Source organism: Protomyctophum parallelum, assembly GCF_964188405.1.
Source record: "Protomyctophum parallelum genome assembly, chromosome: 15".
Lineage (NCBI taxonomy): Eukaryota > Metazoa > Chordata > Actinopteri > Myctophiformes > Myctophidae > Protomyctophum > Protomyctophum parallelum.
This window is the reverse complement of record NC_139710.1, coordinates 7,661,943-7,678,422: the sequence shown is the minus strand read 5'-3', so window position 1 is coordinate 7,678,422 and position 16,480 is coordinate 7,661,943. Positions and strand designations below refer to the sequence as shown.

Here is a 16,480-nt window from a genome sequence, read left to right as displayed (position 1 = left end):
TTGTGACCCATGCAGTTGCCTTTCCTCTTGCCTTTTCTCATTAAGCCAGAGTTTACACTTGTAATCAAGTTCTCTCAAACTCTAATGGACAGATTGCTGGAAGAACCATACAGAATTTGGTGGAACAATGGCCTGTCCCCCTTTTTCCTCCTGTAGTCATGTTCAGCAGAAAGCTAATTGCCTTGAGTTATGATTATAGTTACCCTTTAAATTCTCCCACAAGCCTTTTTCTTACATGCACTAAATGTTTTCATGATATATTACTTTTATCAGTTATGTTAATCCTTCATACTTTATTTTTGTGTTGTGTTTTTGTGTCAAATCCAATTGTGGTGTATGAGGTGAATGCTATGACATATATTGTCAATAAGAATAATGAAAAGCATATGGTTCGCATCATGCCCTTTAGGCGTTCCCACTAAATCAAAACAAAAGTTTTAAGAGGCTTATATAAATGGATATGGATACACTTGCTGAAGGAGTAAGGTTCAGGCTGGCACTCACCCAGGTTAATATGTTTAAAACACTTAAGTGCCAATGTCTTCCATAGCAGAGGAGCAAGAGCACTGTGGGTGCTGAATAAAACAAAACACAACATCCGCTCTGGGATATCCAAAGCTGGGATCACACATAATCTGTATTGCATTGATGCTGTTCTAAGCTAGTACTGTATGTCTGAAGTGCTATGCAAGGATATTGTGCTGGGGATTTAATGAGCTTAAATAGATCACGCATGGTTATTTATTTCACTGATTAAATGCTTTAATCAGAAATACAAACATTAAGTAAACCACTTCATTTTAGTTTAGATATGCATTGCAGATGCATACAAAATCCAATGCATCTGACAACTACAATGATGCATCAGTATGGGTTCTTTGATTTTAAATGAGTCATCTTCGATTGGAGAGCAACACATTATTTTGCCGCACAATGGAGAGACAGAGCAAGAGAGATTGTGTGTGTGTGCGTTCGTGCCATAGACTGTAAAAAATATGGACAAAGCGTTCCCCGGGTCTAACATGAACGTAAAATGAAGCCTGTAATAATATGCTAATTCCTGATGTAAGTCGCCATCTTTGGTACCAGCTGGCCATTGGCTGGCTCCGTTTTGTATACCAGCTGGTCATTGGCTGCCCAGACAACGAGGCGGGACTTCCCCCCTTCTTCTCCGTTGGTTTTTATTTTGACTCGAGTGGGAGGGGAATCCCGATCATAGACTATAATGGTAGCCACGCCCCTCAGAACATACGCGATGGTTTTTTTTCTTTATGGTCATTTTTTTAATTAATGGGACCATAATTTTCCAAAAAGAATATTATGACATTAGAAATGAGACTTTAAACTAGTGACTGGAAGAAGAAAGTATTCATGACCATGTTTATTAAGGTAATACAGTCTAGGTGAAGTTGGGCCAAAATACATGGGCCTCTATGGAGCTATGGGGCTTTTTGGGTCCGGTCCAGCGCCACAACAGGCCATTATATGAACTACCGATTTCAAATGAGGCTTCACGAAATATCTGGCTGACTGCCCCCCTGGTTCGTGCATGCGTGCGGAGGGGACTAATGACAGCATGAATCCAGTGGAGGTGTGATGGTGACTGAGGTGGCTAGAATTGTGATTTCCCTGTAGTCCTCTTTTCATTTATTTATTTATGACTCAAACCAAATCAGCGTATTTTTGGAAATGGATCCATGTGCACGAGGAAACCTAATTAAGCCCTTGCATACACAGCCAAACACGGCCTAACTGTTTGCTGTAGGGAGCAGAGAGCAGAGGAGATACAGATGCACATGGATGTCTGCTGCAGGCACCACAGGCCAAATCAAACAGACAGAAGACCTAATTTTGTCCTACCACGTCTCCTAAACTCGGCATGATCGCACAGATATACTATGAGGTGTATTTGAGTATTTTTGTGAGCAAGTTATGTATGTTTTGACAGAGGTGAATATGGAAGTACAGTATACAGAATGCATGTTTTCAGAGACCGTCACAGCTCTTTCTCCACACGAATACCACTGCTGCTGGACTAAAGAATATCTGCGAATAGTACACCTATATATTATTGGAAAGAGGAAATGACAACCGTTTTAGTAGCCCCTCATATAGTCTTGAAGATGGAGATGTTGGTCGTAATGGTTGTCTGCATGTTCATCCATCCGTCCACCACTTTAGTTTAATATATTTAAGAAATAGCTGGCTGAATTCTATAGAATTTGAGAAATTAGGGGATAGACACCCTCTGTGTTCAGTTGATACCAATGATAACCCACTCCAACCAATTTACTATAATTGGCAGTTTGCCATTAAACTTTAGCGAGAATGAATCATACTCATTTTGGTGACCCCATGACCTTTCTTCTTAGCACTACCACCCTTAGGCCAATTTTGCCCACTTGCACACAAGTTAACTCAAATCTAAAATATCGCTGAGCACATTCGTATACTCCCTGGAGGAAGAACTATTTGAGTAACCCAATGACCTTTTCTCCTGCAGTGCCCCCTCTGGCCAAAATATAAACTTTGCACAAATTGAATCAGACTACATGAGGTACCCTACATATCTTTGGTGACCCCATTACCTTTCCTCTAGTGTCTGCCAATACTTCCAGCTGTTTTAGTCTTGTTGAAATCACCATGGACGTTTCATTGGATAAATCCTAGAGAGAGACGGGGGGGTGGGGGGTTGTATGTGGAGCTGTCAAATAAAGCACTTTATGGGCTGCTGACCTACTGTCATATCCAGCCTGGATCAACTCTGTCCTTATACCTGCCCTCTGCTTTCCAGCTCTTAAGTAGCTGGACAAAAGGCCTGTCAGAGGTGTCAAAAAGATGTGTTTGAATGCTATACAGTTTTGAGTGCATAGTGCATAGTGCAAGCGTATAACTGTCTTCACTCTTTCACTTTCATGTTTTTTTCCTTGTTGTTGATGGATACAGATACTGTACATGCAGATAGGCACAAATAGGCCACAATACTATATTTGAATGTGTTACTCTGAATATTTCTCACATTTTGGAACATGAATGATTCTCAGTAGGAACCTTGCCTATATAGTAGATGGGCTTCTAAATGTATTCAGAGCAATGTCAAATTCTGGTAAAGTAGGCCTATAGTCATGTGTGATGTTGATTATATAGCGGTAGCCTACTAATCAGTCTGGAAGTCAACTGTGCAAGTTGGCAGGCCCCTGCCTCCCAGGGGCAAAACAATAATTATGCAAATAGAAAACCAATGCATTAGGTTGTTCACTGCATGTAGGCTATACTGTATATACACACACACACACACACACACACACACACACACACACACACACACACACACACACACACACACACACACACACACACACACACACATATAGGCTATATGTTGAGTTGCCGTTGCTGGGATATCTATCACAATAGAAAGAATATGAAGAGTGTGGAATATTTAGCCTACATATTTTGTGTGAATTGTGTCCAGTGGGTTATATCTGCTTAGGTTATGCATTGTAAAATAAATGTAAAATTTAGAAAACATACTTATGCAGCGCTATTTTATGCTCAAAACGTGCGTATAAGAAGCTCATATACCATTTTCATTATCAACGATTATTGTATCCCTCTGCGCTCGAGACAGCTCGTGCATATTCATGATTTGCCTCTTAAAAACGTCACAGCGCAGCAAGGCTTTCTCCTCTCTCCCGTTCCCTCTGTCTTCCTCCGCGAGAGCCTGAAAGAGGGAGCGCGCGAGAGATGGGAGAGGAGGAGAGGGCGGAATGAGAGACGGAGACAACACGCGAGAGAGCATGCAGTTGGCTCGTGCACTGTGTAGAAGAGCGGGAGCATTCGTTTGACAGTATTTGAGGACAAACCTCCGCTCTCTCAACTTCTAAACCGTCGTGCCCCGTCGAATTAACACGACGACACTGCGGATCGATGGTGGTGAACTGACAGCAGCAATAACAACCGCCGCTTGTTTATTTGAAGTCATGTGCATAATTTGTCTGGATTCTGGAACAGGACCAGTCGTATAGCACCACGTACAACGCCTTTGAGAAAGGAGATGTCAGAGCGAGGCTGTGATGAAAGAGGAGACTTGGTAGAAAACGGGCTGGCGCAGCAGCAGGCAGGCTAGGATGGACGAGAAATAACCTGGACTGCATGGGATTTCGGCGACTTATCACGCCGCAGAGACGAGATGCTTTGCCACTGCCAAGATTACCCCGTTTGGCAATTCAAGAGGGCGAATGCCTTCCCTGGCATAATTCGAGGCTACATGTAGTGGAAACGAGGCTTGTTTTGAACAGCCGTTCGAAGCCCATGAAACATATCTTTCCGAAGCCAGTCAACACATCTTACCGCGTTGCTTATGATCTTGGGGAGGAGAACAAAGCACGGCGTCCGTCAACATCCGTTTCCACCTTGAACTTCCACCGCGGCTCTCTCTCTCTCTCCTCCGGTATGTGATGCTTTTTGTAAACTGTGCGCTGCCTGCTGAGCTGTCCGTGGTGCTGAAAGGATAGCACTGGACTGGAGGTCTCCTGAAGTTCACACAGCATCACAAACCCTCTCACCGCTGCCTACACGTATAGGCTAAAGGAAGCCGGCTTGCATGCATGGATAGCAATTTGGCTTGACTGCGTCAGCCTTTTCCTCTTATATTTAATGGCTGTGGCACGCAAAATAAAAACTTTGCTGACCGTCAACATATTAGTTTTTGTGGGGATTATTTTGTTCTCGGTCTACTGCAGAATTCAAGACCGCTCAGAGGAACTCATTCAGATAAGTCGGATTTCTGACCAGAGACTGCGAGCCAGAAATGGCAAAGTTTCCAACTTGGTCGACAGACAGTCGATTCTACAGCGGCTGGAGCGGCTGGAGGATGTGGTCTACAATCAGCTGAACGGTAGGTCATTATGGGTTCCCTGCATCTTGACAATGAATGACATCATTCATTTCATCCACATGACATATAGTTTAACTCCCTATAAACCGCTTGTAAATCTTTTTTTAGCACAACGTCTATAGCGAAAAGTGAGCTGTACATGTTCATTATCCCCTTTCATTCTCAGGAATATAGGCTATTCACTGACTGTGGGCCCTCATTTCCACTGATGACGATAAAACAATAGAAACCCAAAACAATATAATGGCAAGCCCAAACGTCAGGGATGTTGATCATGGTTTTAAATTGTCCAGATACCATAAGCAAACCTTTTTTATTTTTCCTTATTTGTTGCTGTTGTTGAAGATCATTCCAAGAGATTGTGGCACTTAAATGAAATGGTTAGAAAGGGTCCAAACTTCCAAGAATCCATTGCAGTATACCTTTATGAAAAATGGCCATTATTAGATAAACAGATAGCTGCAGTGTTTATTAAATGATTAGCCTTTCTGCCAGAGAAGACAACCCACCTTATCATACAGGATACAGTGATGAGTATTGAGTGCCATAGCTATCACCAGTAATACATCATGTGAGTAGAAGGATATACACTGTGTCTTGGACGTGGACGCGGAAGGAACATCATTCTATATGATTATGTTCTAAAATTACCTCCCCATAATCCAATACTGCAAATCCATGTGTAAAAAGATCCAATTGTGTATGAAAACACAGGATGAAAACTGTTACAATACAATATGAAAATATTGAAAAATATATGAAATAAAATACAAATAATGAAAAAGTAATTATAACAATAACAATTTGGCTACCGATTTAGAGCAGCCAGGATTGACCTCCACATCACATGTGACCTCCACACATCAAAGCACAATTAAAACAGTAAATAATCATGTTCTTTAATATGTTGGAGGTGGCTTGATTTCTGCTAAGAAAACTCACAGCTTGCGTATAATTGCATTGCAAATATATTGCATTGATCTAACACTGCTCTGACTCAATGAGCTGTCTGAGACTTTGAAAGCGTGTCCTATACAGTATGTAATAGCGATATAACACAATGACAAAGACTTGAATTTTATTATGTTGCTATTAGTCTGTGAAACGTACAGTATTGGGGAGGGGCTGGCCTCCCCGGCATGGCAGCACCCTTTAAATCAGGTTAAATATGACTTGTCTTCAGCTGACTCATGGTCTAATTAATTCCCCAGGGATGCAAGATCCACAAGCCCAAAAACTGTCAGTAAAAATATAACCTGGGATTTCTTTGCCAAAGTTAATGCGTATGAGAGCTTTGTCTGGAATGGAAGGAATATTTATATGCCTTTTGTTAAACTTTTACAGTATAACAGTAACATTAATTAAAAACCCAGGTACATATATTGCCAGTCTCTAAACTAAATATCAGTTAGATTAAGAGTGAAAATATGCCCTTGATCCAGATAAATCAAGACGTAAACAGAACCAGTACTGTAGGTAACAGCGGCCTGTTTAGTGTTTAAATGAGAGGGTGTTATTGTGAAATAAGACCGTTTCATACCATACCGTTTCATAATCAACATACTGTAGTAGGGCCCAATGACAGTATCTTTCTTATACGTACCTTCAATCCATGCCAGCTAATCTTATCTAATGGTGATCTGTGAATAAAGAATCTATTCAACGCGAGATAATAGTCCAGGAGAGGTATAAACAGCCAGGGAGACATCTCATAATGATTTTTCTGAGTCTCATTAACTCTCCCTCTAGTCACAGTGAGCAACTTGGAATTTTCTTTCCATTTTTTTAAAATGAAAGTTTCCGCTGGGGACGCTGGGGGTGTGTTGTTTCCTCCACGTCAACAGTGACCATGGGTTGGGTTGGCATAAGGTGTCTGTGTGGAGTTTGCATGTTCACCCCGTGTCCCCTATGGTAGGTACCCTCACAAAAAACAATCCAGTAATCCTGTATCCTCTATACTGACTCCCCCTGGCCAGCTGGGGCGCCTGATGGAGGGGACATGACATACAGTAATATGTTCCTTTCCAACCGGGGAAACTCCCCCTGTCAGGTGAAAAGAAGCAGCATGGACTCCTCATGCATAGAAGGAAGTATGAGGTCAGTCCGTTGCTCTCCCCAGGTTGGCAGAGGGAGTGTATAGGGCCCAGGATTATATTAGATAATTGACACGTGGAAAAATGGTGGGATAAAAAAGTGAAAGTTTACATGATCAGGTTACTTTCAAGGCTGTGTCCTTTGTAACCTATTAAACCTCGTCTCATATTGTGAAATCGGCATCAATGAGAAAATAACCATTCATCATTCAGTCCAGAGTTCCATGGCAACATGGCAGGGAAACATAACTCTTGGCCAGTCCTGTGTGATCTTGTTATTGTGCCTGAGATTTGGCATCATGTCTAGAGCTTAGTCAGCAGCCTTTATAAAAAAAGACTTCCTGTTGGTGTCCTGCTTACTCTAACAGTACCATGCAGGCACTGCACCTGTAACAGTAGCCTACAGGCTCAAAACCACTCCTCTTTCCTGTACTGCCCAAAGCAATCTACCTGCACCACCCCTCTTGCGTGTACTGCCCAAAACAATCTTCCAACCAATATGCCCATACAGTAGGCATTCCAATATATGGGCATCAGGGATGACATCAGGGGTCTCAATATGGGCATAAAAGGGTCAGATGGATGGAATATATGGATCCATATATGGGTACAAAAGGGTCACAGACAGACGGGTATAGCGGGTACTCTGACAAAGCCCCGACACTATAACTCAGACATAGTCAGATTGGTGGTGTGACGTAGGTTTTCAATGGCCTAATTCATAAAAATACATTTATGAATTCATCAACCACTTTAAATGTAAGTGTATGAAGGGGAAAAAAGATAATTACTTGCGTGAGCAGAGCGCAAGTACTGTTTTTGGCTGCATATGTCCGTGACTCGTTCGGCCAATAGGGGATTGTGAATTGTCGGTGACACACTCGGCCAATCGGGGATTGTGTATTGTCTTTGGTGGCCTCGCTCGGCCAATCCAATCAGAGATTGTGTATTTTTGGTGGCGTCGCTCAGCCAATCAGAGCGCAGGTTGGCAGCTTGCTGCGTATGTCGGTGGCCCCTCGACCGATTGGATTGGGTCTGTATGTTGGTGGCGTCGCTTGGCCAATCGTATGTATGTTTATCTAAAAACGGACGTAACCAATTTGAGTATAAGTTGCATGCTCAACTCGCGCACAAGTAGGCCATTCATGGCCAACTTGTGTGCAAAGCGCAAGTTGGCAGCTCGACAGAGTGCATTTCTAGTTATTATCTATTATCTGCAAAATAACACTTAAAAATCACACCCGTGTGAAGTGAGGGGCACTCTTATCATCATATCATACGTCATCATACATCGTCTCATTCCGAACACAATTTTACATCTCTCATCATGTCATTCCGGCCAATCAGAATTTGCGTCCAAACACTCAAAGCTCTATTCATTGTCAATGGCATTCAATGTTTGTGTTTGTAACTTTGAACAAACACTCAAAGCTGGCCATTCATTATCGATGTTAGGACAGCTGAACATAGGAAAAAATGATTCAATTGGATTTCAGCGCAGTGTCAATGATTTCAAATTGTCATGCTTTCAACTCAAGTAACTCCATTATCTCGTTTTAGCCTTTTATTGGTGCACTTAATCTCTCAATCATACACTCACATTGCAAGTCTTTGGGCCTTTTTTCAAGTGTGCAGTCTACAAATTGCACTCTATAGTTGGAGAGAGTATACTCACTCAGTGACAATAACTATTACATGTTGCTGTCTGGCAGCAACATGAAGTAATGTTATGTTGTTTATTGTCTAACGATGGCATGTCAGGGGACTTATAGGGAAGTCCAATTTGATTTGAAGGACATGGAAAGTCGGGAAACAAAATAAACAAACAAATTGATAAAAAATATACACTATACGTTGTTTTGACATCAGGTGGATGGTCACATGACTCCCAAAAAGAAACAACAGTAAGGATTATTATCAGCACACCATTCTTTGCAGAAATGAATGACACACAAGGGTTATCAGTGGGTCTCACTCTCCACTGCTTAAACGACAACTTTAGTTTTTTTCAACCAAGGGTCATGTTTTAGGTTGTTATTAGAGAAAGTAAAAGATGAGTGTTCATTTCTTTTCATTTGCTGCTTTCTTTTGTTTTAGCGATTTTAGCTATTTTTGACAGGGGGGCGGGGGCATTCAAACATGGGGCTAAATGCATCTTTATTTACAAAATATTATGGAGATTTCTTTTTTTATTATTTACTATAGTCCTACTAGACCCCAATAAATTACATCTGGCCACAAAAGATCACAGGATCTACTGAATGTGAAGGTAGCCTATACTGGGGGGAAGCCACACTGTGTCATAGGCTCAATATGCCAGTTTGTCACATTCAGTAGATCCCGTGATCTTTTGTAGTCAAATATAATTTCTTGGGGTCTAGTAGGACTTTAGTAAATATTTATAAAATAAATCGCTATAAAATTTAGTAAAATAATACATATTTAGCCCCATGTTCGAATGCCCCCGCCCCCCTGTTAAACCAGCTAAAATCCCTAAAACGAAAGAAAGCAACAAATGAAAAATATTTAACACTCATCTTTTACTTTCTCTAATAACAACCTAAAACATGAACCTTGGTTGAAAAAAACTAAAGTTGTCCTTTAAGGCTCTGCCATGTGGATAAGGTTGTTGTTTTAACAGGCTTATTAATAAGCCAGGATGTTGACCTTCAGCAGTGTTGTAGAGCTGTCAGAAGTATAGACAATATTAAGGCCATTTAATAGTTGTTAGGACTCGTTGTGAATATTGTGAATTGTGAGTTGTGAATGGCTGAATACAGTATTAAAATAAAATTATACATGCAAATTAGTATAGTGTTATAATTGTACAGCAATGTATTATTATGAATTATAATATTATTAAAGGTAGGGCGACAGATAATGCTAAATGCTAATAGCTCTTCTATTATAATTTGGCATTCTCATGAACAATGTTTCATACATTTTGGTAATTGGTGTTAAATCTCCTCCACCCCTAACATTCCAAAATCATGCAGTTGAGCAGTTTTGGAGTGGAAGAAGTCCACCCTGAAACTCACCCAAGAAAATGTATGGTTTTGAATGCTAGACATTTACAATGTACATATTTATAGGCCAATGTTATAACAAATAGTCAATACAGTATGTATAGTCTCGGGTGCCAGACAATTTTCAAATGCCTCCGTCATACAGTATATGAGACAGATATCTTTATCTTCTGTCTGTGTCCCCTTTATTCCCAATTGCCCATATGGATACCCTGAGACTTCAATATGACGTCATAGAATGCAGGCCTCCAAATACTATAGATAATGATAAAGTACTGCATATAAGTACTCTGACAATGGGGACAAAAGGGTACAATTGGTACAACAGGCATTGCATAGGGACATGCCTACCCATGGGGCATCATTCCCAATGGGCACTGGCCTAGTGCTAATTAATTTTAAATCTTCAATGGCTAGTTAGTTTAAATGTGTGTTAATATTAAGTTTCAATACAGGAAATGGTTGCTATGTTGTTGCTACCCTGTTACATTCATTCAACACAGTATCGCTGCTTCCTGTCATTTCAAATAAAATTCACACGACCGCACCCTGTTGAATTTATGTCATGAAAGGTGCTATTTAAATAAAGTTTTTTTTATTATTATTATTACTATCCCCACTGGCATTTATTGGGGTCCAACTTATCTAGGCTTGCCTGGACTTGTTACATTTTCAGATGAGCTATTTAGATGCAGATCGCATATTGGTGCAGACTCAAAATAAACATTTCACTATCCCATGAAGGAAATAGTGTTACTTTACAGTTTCTCTGACTGGCCCTGTTCATGAGGTTTTCATTTAACCATTGACACTAGGCAGAGACAGTACATCAGACAGTGGGACTATTATCATATGTTTATGATTCCTATAAGGTCAAAGTTGTTATCGCTGGTAAGAAAAAACAAACTACCAAATTAAAACATTCTGATGAATAATTAAATATACTCTCTATGTATTAAACATAATGGGTGCGTTCGGGAAATGCGCACCGGGAGCGCACTCGCCTATTCGTTTGCATTGGCAGTGAGCTTAGTGTGCCTATATCCAAAATGGCTCATCTGTTCGATAGCCTCACCATCATCAGTGCAACATTAAGGCCAAACATGAATTATTGATGCACAACGCTCACCGAATATCATTTATGTTCAATTGAGAACCGTTATGTGTCAACATAAATTAGGCTTTAGGCCAGCTGTTTTGTCCTGTATTTTGTGCAAGACTATAGTAACAACCTATTTTGATATATGCAATGAGAGTCCTGGCCCCCTCCTGCTGAGGGGCGTCACAGGCCCAGCTGCAGCTCCAGATAGGCCTCTTATCTATAATGCCCAATGATGTTAAAGAAACCATCTATGTTTGCATGCCAAACCCACAGGGCTGTTGATGAGGAATATGTCTTCATATATCTCTTCAGCATTTTTTACAATCAAAACACTCTTGATTCTCTGTCAGTGTCAGTGAAACCGGTGTGTGTGTGTGTGTGTGTGTGTGTGTGTGTGTGCACGCGCGCGTGCATGCGTGTGTGTGTGCCAGCACACCACAGCAGATTGTGCTGCGGCTATAGCGAGGGATGGATGGAGCGCTGATGAAATGAAATCTATTCAAATAATGATATGTAGATGAGCCAGTGGTCGACAAAACAGTTTCAGAAACAGATGAGAATCAATTCTGTTCAGCCTTTAGGTAATCGCAGTAATGCATTTGCCGGCTCACCTGACAATCTGCATTTGGTTCTTTCCCATAATGAAATGCCAGAGAAGGTTGCAGGGTTGAGATGGATATCTCACGTTGCTGGTATGATTACCGGTACATAGGCCTGCAGACTTGGGGAAAGGTCTTAGTATGTGATTGGGACATCCTTTGAAGGTTGGCCATGTGTTTTGTGCAATTTAAAATTGAAATATCCAAATCCAAGTGCAGCTGCATAACTGTAATTTCACGTAACAGATATTCCCAACTCAGATTCCTGAACAAAGTGTTCTGTGGCTGAGCAGAATACTCAAATCGAGTCACACATCATAGAAAAACAAATGGTCCTACTGTCCTATTGTCATTTTCACACCCACACTGTTTAGAGAGCGTATTATCCCGATTAAGATGCACACCTACATTCACAATGTGCGTATACCTGTACACCATACAGTGCTTGAGATTCTATTTCAAAACAACTCTCACATGCAGCATGGCAGATGACATTGCTGAGAGACTCAGCATTGAGGTTATAAAAATAATTAATGATCTGAGCTATATTATGCATACATTGCACTGGGAAAGTGCCTGTTGCCAATTTGTTGTGCTGGGAGGTACCAAAAACGTTAATCGTTTTTGTGCTACGAAACGACAGATAAACCACGTTTCAAGCACTTGATTTTTCATTATTTATGTAAATAAGAATGCCATTAATAAGCATGTGTCTTGAATAATAATGAGAAGGTCTTGGTGCGTCTTTGTAAGTAAGTAAGTCAATTTTATTTATAGAGCACTTTTCGAAACAAGGTTACAAAGTGCTGAACAGTGACACAATATAAAACAATCAGGTTAAAACAAACATAGTAGTAAAATAATGGAAGAAATATATATATACACATATATATATATATACACAAACACGCACATACACACATACATACCTATACACATGTAAATGTACACATATACACATACACATACATATATACATACATGCATACGAACATACATACGTCATGATCAATACTCAAAGATTTAAAATGGAGACAAAACAAATGGACCTGCAGGGAAATCAAGTGATAGCATGGGGAAAATATTTACGAAATAAAAACGTTTAAAAACGTGGTCTTTGCATGGAGAGGAGAGAGACGGGTTCATTTCAATAAAAGCAGACTATGTATTGCTGATAGAAATGTTCAAATTAGCACACCTAACCTAACCTTAACCCTCTCCCAACCCTTAACGCACCCCTCACCAACCTTAATCCGGTCGTTTTAACGCACCCCTCACCAACCTTAATCCGGTCATTTTAATGCACCCCTCACCAACCATGTCTAACCAATGATTAGTCTAAACTACGGTAAGTATGCACCCCCATCTCACCATGTAAATCCATAGCACGCTTGTTGAGATTAATGATGTGATCTGTTTATCGTATTTATAAAAAAATCTCAACATTGAGGATTCTTTTTTCTTTTTTTTTTTTTATGCTACTATCTGCATTCTGTGACCTTCTGATTAGAATAGTCTGCCAAAAAGCTTTTCAGCCAGTGCTTTACACCTGTAAGACTGTAATGTGGCAAATAAAACGGATTCTGATTCTGCTCTTGTATGGCTTAGTAGTAGGCCTACATCATCGGGATAATAATTTATTAACAAAATGAACTGTTGACATCCCAATATTCGTCAAGATTGGCAAATAAAGCATTCTGCAGCTCTTGTCTGTCAGCAATCTTTTAGCGATATTTGTTTTTGCCTTGAAAAGCTCTCTAAAATGTGTTATTTTCCTCTTCTCGAGCGTACTACTCGACCTTTCCATTATCATCAATATTTAGATATCACTTTGTTCGTACAAATCTACTCTTGCTCTTAAATCATTCACCAATTGAGTTTGAGGCTCTATCTCAGAAAATAAGACACTTTCAGATGGTTGCTCCATTATTTAAGTCCTTTATGGACTTAATGCATTGTGTCAAAATAACGTGGCCAAATGGATTTTTGAGTGGCCAGTTCTAGGGAGATGTTATGGATTTGGACACAATACAAAAAAAATCCAGATTGGTCTTTGGTGGTGGTGCCTATGTCATTCTGTTACAGATCTGCAGTGGTTCAATGCTTGGTCTTGGCTGATAATGGGGCTGTGGTAGTTAGGGATAGGGTAAATTAATAGAGTCTGGGGTGATGAATAATTTAGGGTACAGTCACACATACAGAACACGAACGCACATGCAGGATTGACTATCGCCTGCCAAGGCAACATCCGTCATAGTTCACCAAAGTTGATTTCCACAAAAGAGAGGAAGAGAATGAAAGTGAACGGGATGGAGGCAAATCAATTCTGCAAGGGACTGTAGCCTAATGGTGCGCATGCAGACAGACCATCAGGACAAGGCGGTGCACATGTGCACTATTAACCCTTCTCCTTCTGTATGCTTTGCTTGAGGTATTTTTGGCGAGACAAATTGACCTTCACGTCTGTGTTCCAGATTAAGGTTTTTAACAAAATCACGTCGCTTATATTAGGTCATGTGGAGGGCTTGGCCATTGAGATTGGATACGTCACCAAATCACGTGGCTACTGTAGGTCACATCACATTGATTGTATATGGACTCTTGTATTTCTTTTCTGGCCATAGAATCGAGAACCTGTTAAGACCTAGTAAATAGGCTGAAAAGCAACTAACTACTTTACAAGGATGTAGAAATGATTTAAATCGAAAATTGTTTAAACTAAACTAAAACACGTAGGCAGCCCATGTGAAAACAGACAGAAAACTATTTTTTTGTTGTTGACCAAGTTGTCAGTTTTAAAACCACGGAGGTGCAACATTTAGAGTTGATATTGGACCAGGTACACTGTAGTCTATGGAATATGTATACTGTAGCTGTGGGTGCAGACTATATGTTGCCAGGGCTACAGAGGCATTTGCTTTTTGTTCTTTATCATCATCCCCTTTTCTGCGTCCACTGTATGTTAGGGAATCCAGTGTTTACAATAGAAGGGGAAGCAGATGTCCTGTAATTGGCTCATATACTAGGATAATAAAGATGTTTTGTTAATGTGCCATTTCCAGATATGAAAGATACTGTACTGCAGTATAGGGTCAGGGCCAGATTAACCCCCATGACTGCCCCTGTGCAGATCATTTTTAATGCCACCCCCCCCCCCCCCCCCCCCCCGCCCCCCCATAGCGCGGACACGACCAACCCCCAACACATGGAACACGGTATAGGTAAAATAGTACAACTTCACTGGAATACAACTGGCAACCATTGCAATAAATTACATTGGTTTAATTTTTTTGACCAGTAAAATGCATTTCAGAAATGTGACTCTCGCGCCCTCGCTTCGCTCGGGCGCGGGGAAAAAATGTTTTTTTGCATTTTCTGGCCATTTCTGGGCATTTTCAGGGCACCAAAACCATCTGGGCACTAGGGACAGGTACAGCAGTGCAGATTAGTGACATGCTTTTGGATGTAGCCTAAACTGCGCAGCTTTTAGCTTTTGTGATCAGATTTGCCGATCGATTTCTTTCTTCTTCTTTTTTTCAATATGCCCCTCCTTGCCACATGCCCCTGTGCAGCTGCACATAGCGGCGGATGGTCAATCCGGCCCTGAGTAGGGTGAATGTTACCTTCCTAGAATAAGGATTGTTTAATTGTAAACACAGCAGGTATTCCAGATAGGCTTTTGTTTTGTGTGATTACTAATTGTCCCAACCCATGATGAAGAGCACAGCTTGTATTCAGTCTACTTAATGAGCTGCACTGAATAGAGTTCTGTTTGTACCATTCTTCTTCTTCTTCTTCTTCTTCTTCTTCTTCTTCTTTTGATTAGCTACATTTATAATTCAGTGGTTTGTTGGTATTCATATTCGAAATGTACACAACTATTTGTACATTTTGTTTTTTAAATGCATCATTAAAACTCTGGATAAACTACAAAGCATATGCAGTAATATAAATTCATGGATTAGCTGCAGCTTGGGTCAAAATCTAGACCCTACAACACATCTCAAAGTTTATGTACAAGTGCTCATCTTGATTTTTCTAAGCAGCCGGTGGAAAAAGAAAGAAGCATAGAGGGGAGGAGGCAGGAGATAAAAGGTAAAAAAACAAACAAACATGGTGACCAGAAAAATTGGCAGGGCTTAACTCACAGAGAGTCTCTAAAACACACAAATAGGGACACCGTCACCGGCTTACACAGCAGCACACACAAAGAGACGGATGGACGGATATAGACTTTACTGTACAAACACACAGATACAGACTGACAACAATGAAATGGATGTGATGACTTGTAAAAAAAGAAAGATGTAAAAAGAAAATCCTTCTGTCTCTCTCCCTCCTCTGCCCCAAACCCCCTAATCTTGTCTTTGTCTCTCTCCATCTCTTTCTGCCCCCCCCCCCCCCCCCTCCCTATCTCCTAATTTCTAAAGAGCATGTCTCTGACTGTCAATGTGTGACAAAAGTGCCTACTGGAAGGTGGCAGATGGCCGTCCGTGATTTGAACCCCGCCCATGCGCCTCACTAAATGCCACCACATCAACCAGTTAGCTCGTGCAAGGGCCAAGGGGTAGGGTAGGCAGAGCCAAGTCCACCCCTCTAGTGGGAGGTGGCAGTTTGGAGCCATTCAACCAATTACAAATCTACAGTAGAACGCTAGGATTTGTGGCCATCCTAACAAGGTGATTCGTTTTTGCTATATATTTTGCTAGTCATTGCTATACACTGTCTTCCTCACAGATTTTCTATCTATTTAGAAAAAG

The 16,480-nt window shown here is 40.8% G+C and overlaps 1 protein-coding gene across 1 annotated transcript in view; it reads left to right on the top strand.

The window, feature by feature from the left end:
- Positions 1-2,552: 2,552 nt before the first annotated feature.
- Positions 2,553-16,480, top strand: part of galnt9 (polypeptide N-acetylgalactosaminyltransferase 9) — a gene marked incomplete at its 5' end in the record, with an annotated part of 118,461 nt that continues 104,533 nt past the window's right edge. Inside the window, 2 exons of the mRNA XM_083784803.1 lie at positions 2,553-2,557; positions 4,746-4,900. Of these exons, the coding sequence (XP_083640929.1) occupies positions 2,553-2,557; positions 4,746-4,900 (160 nt within the window). The remainder of the gene's footprint in view (positions 2,558-4,745; positions 4,901-16,480) is intronic.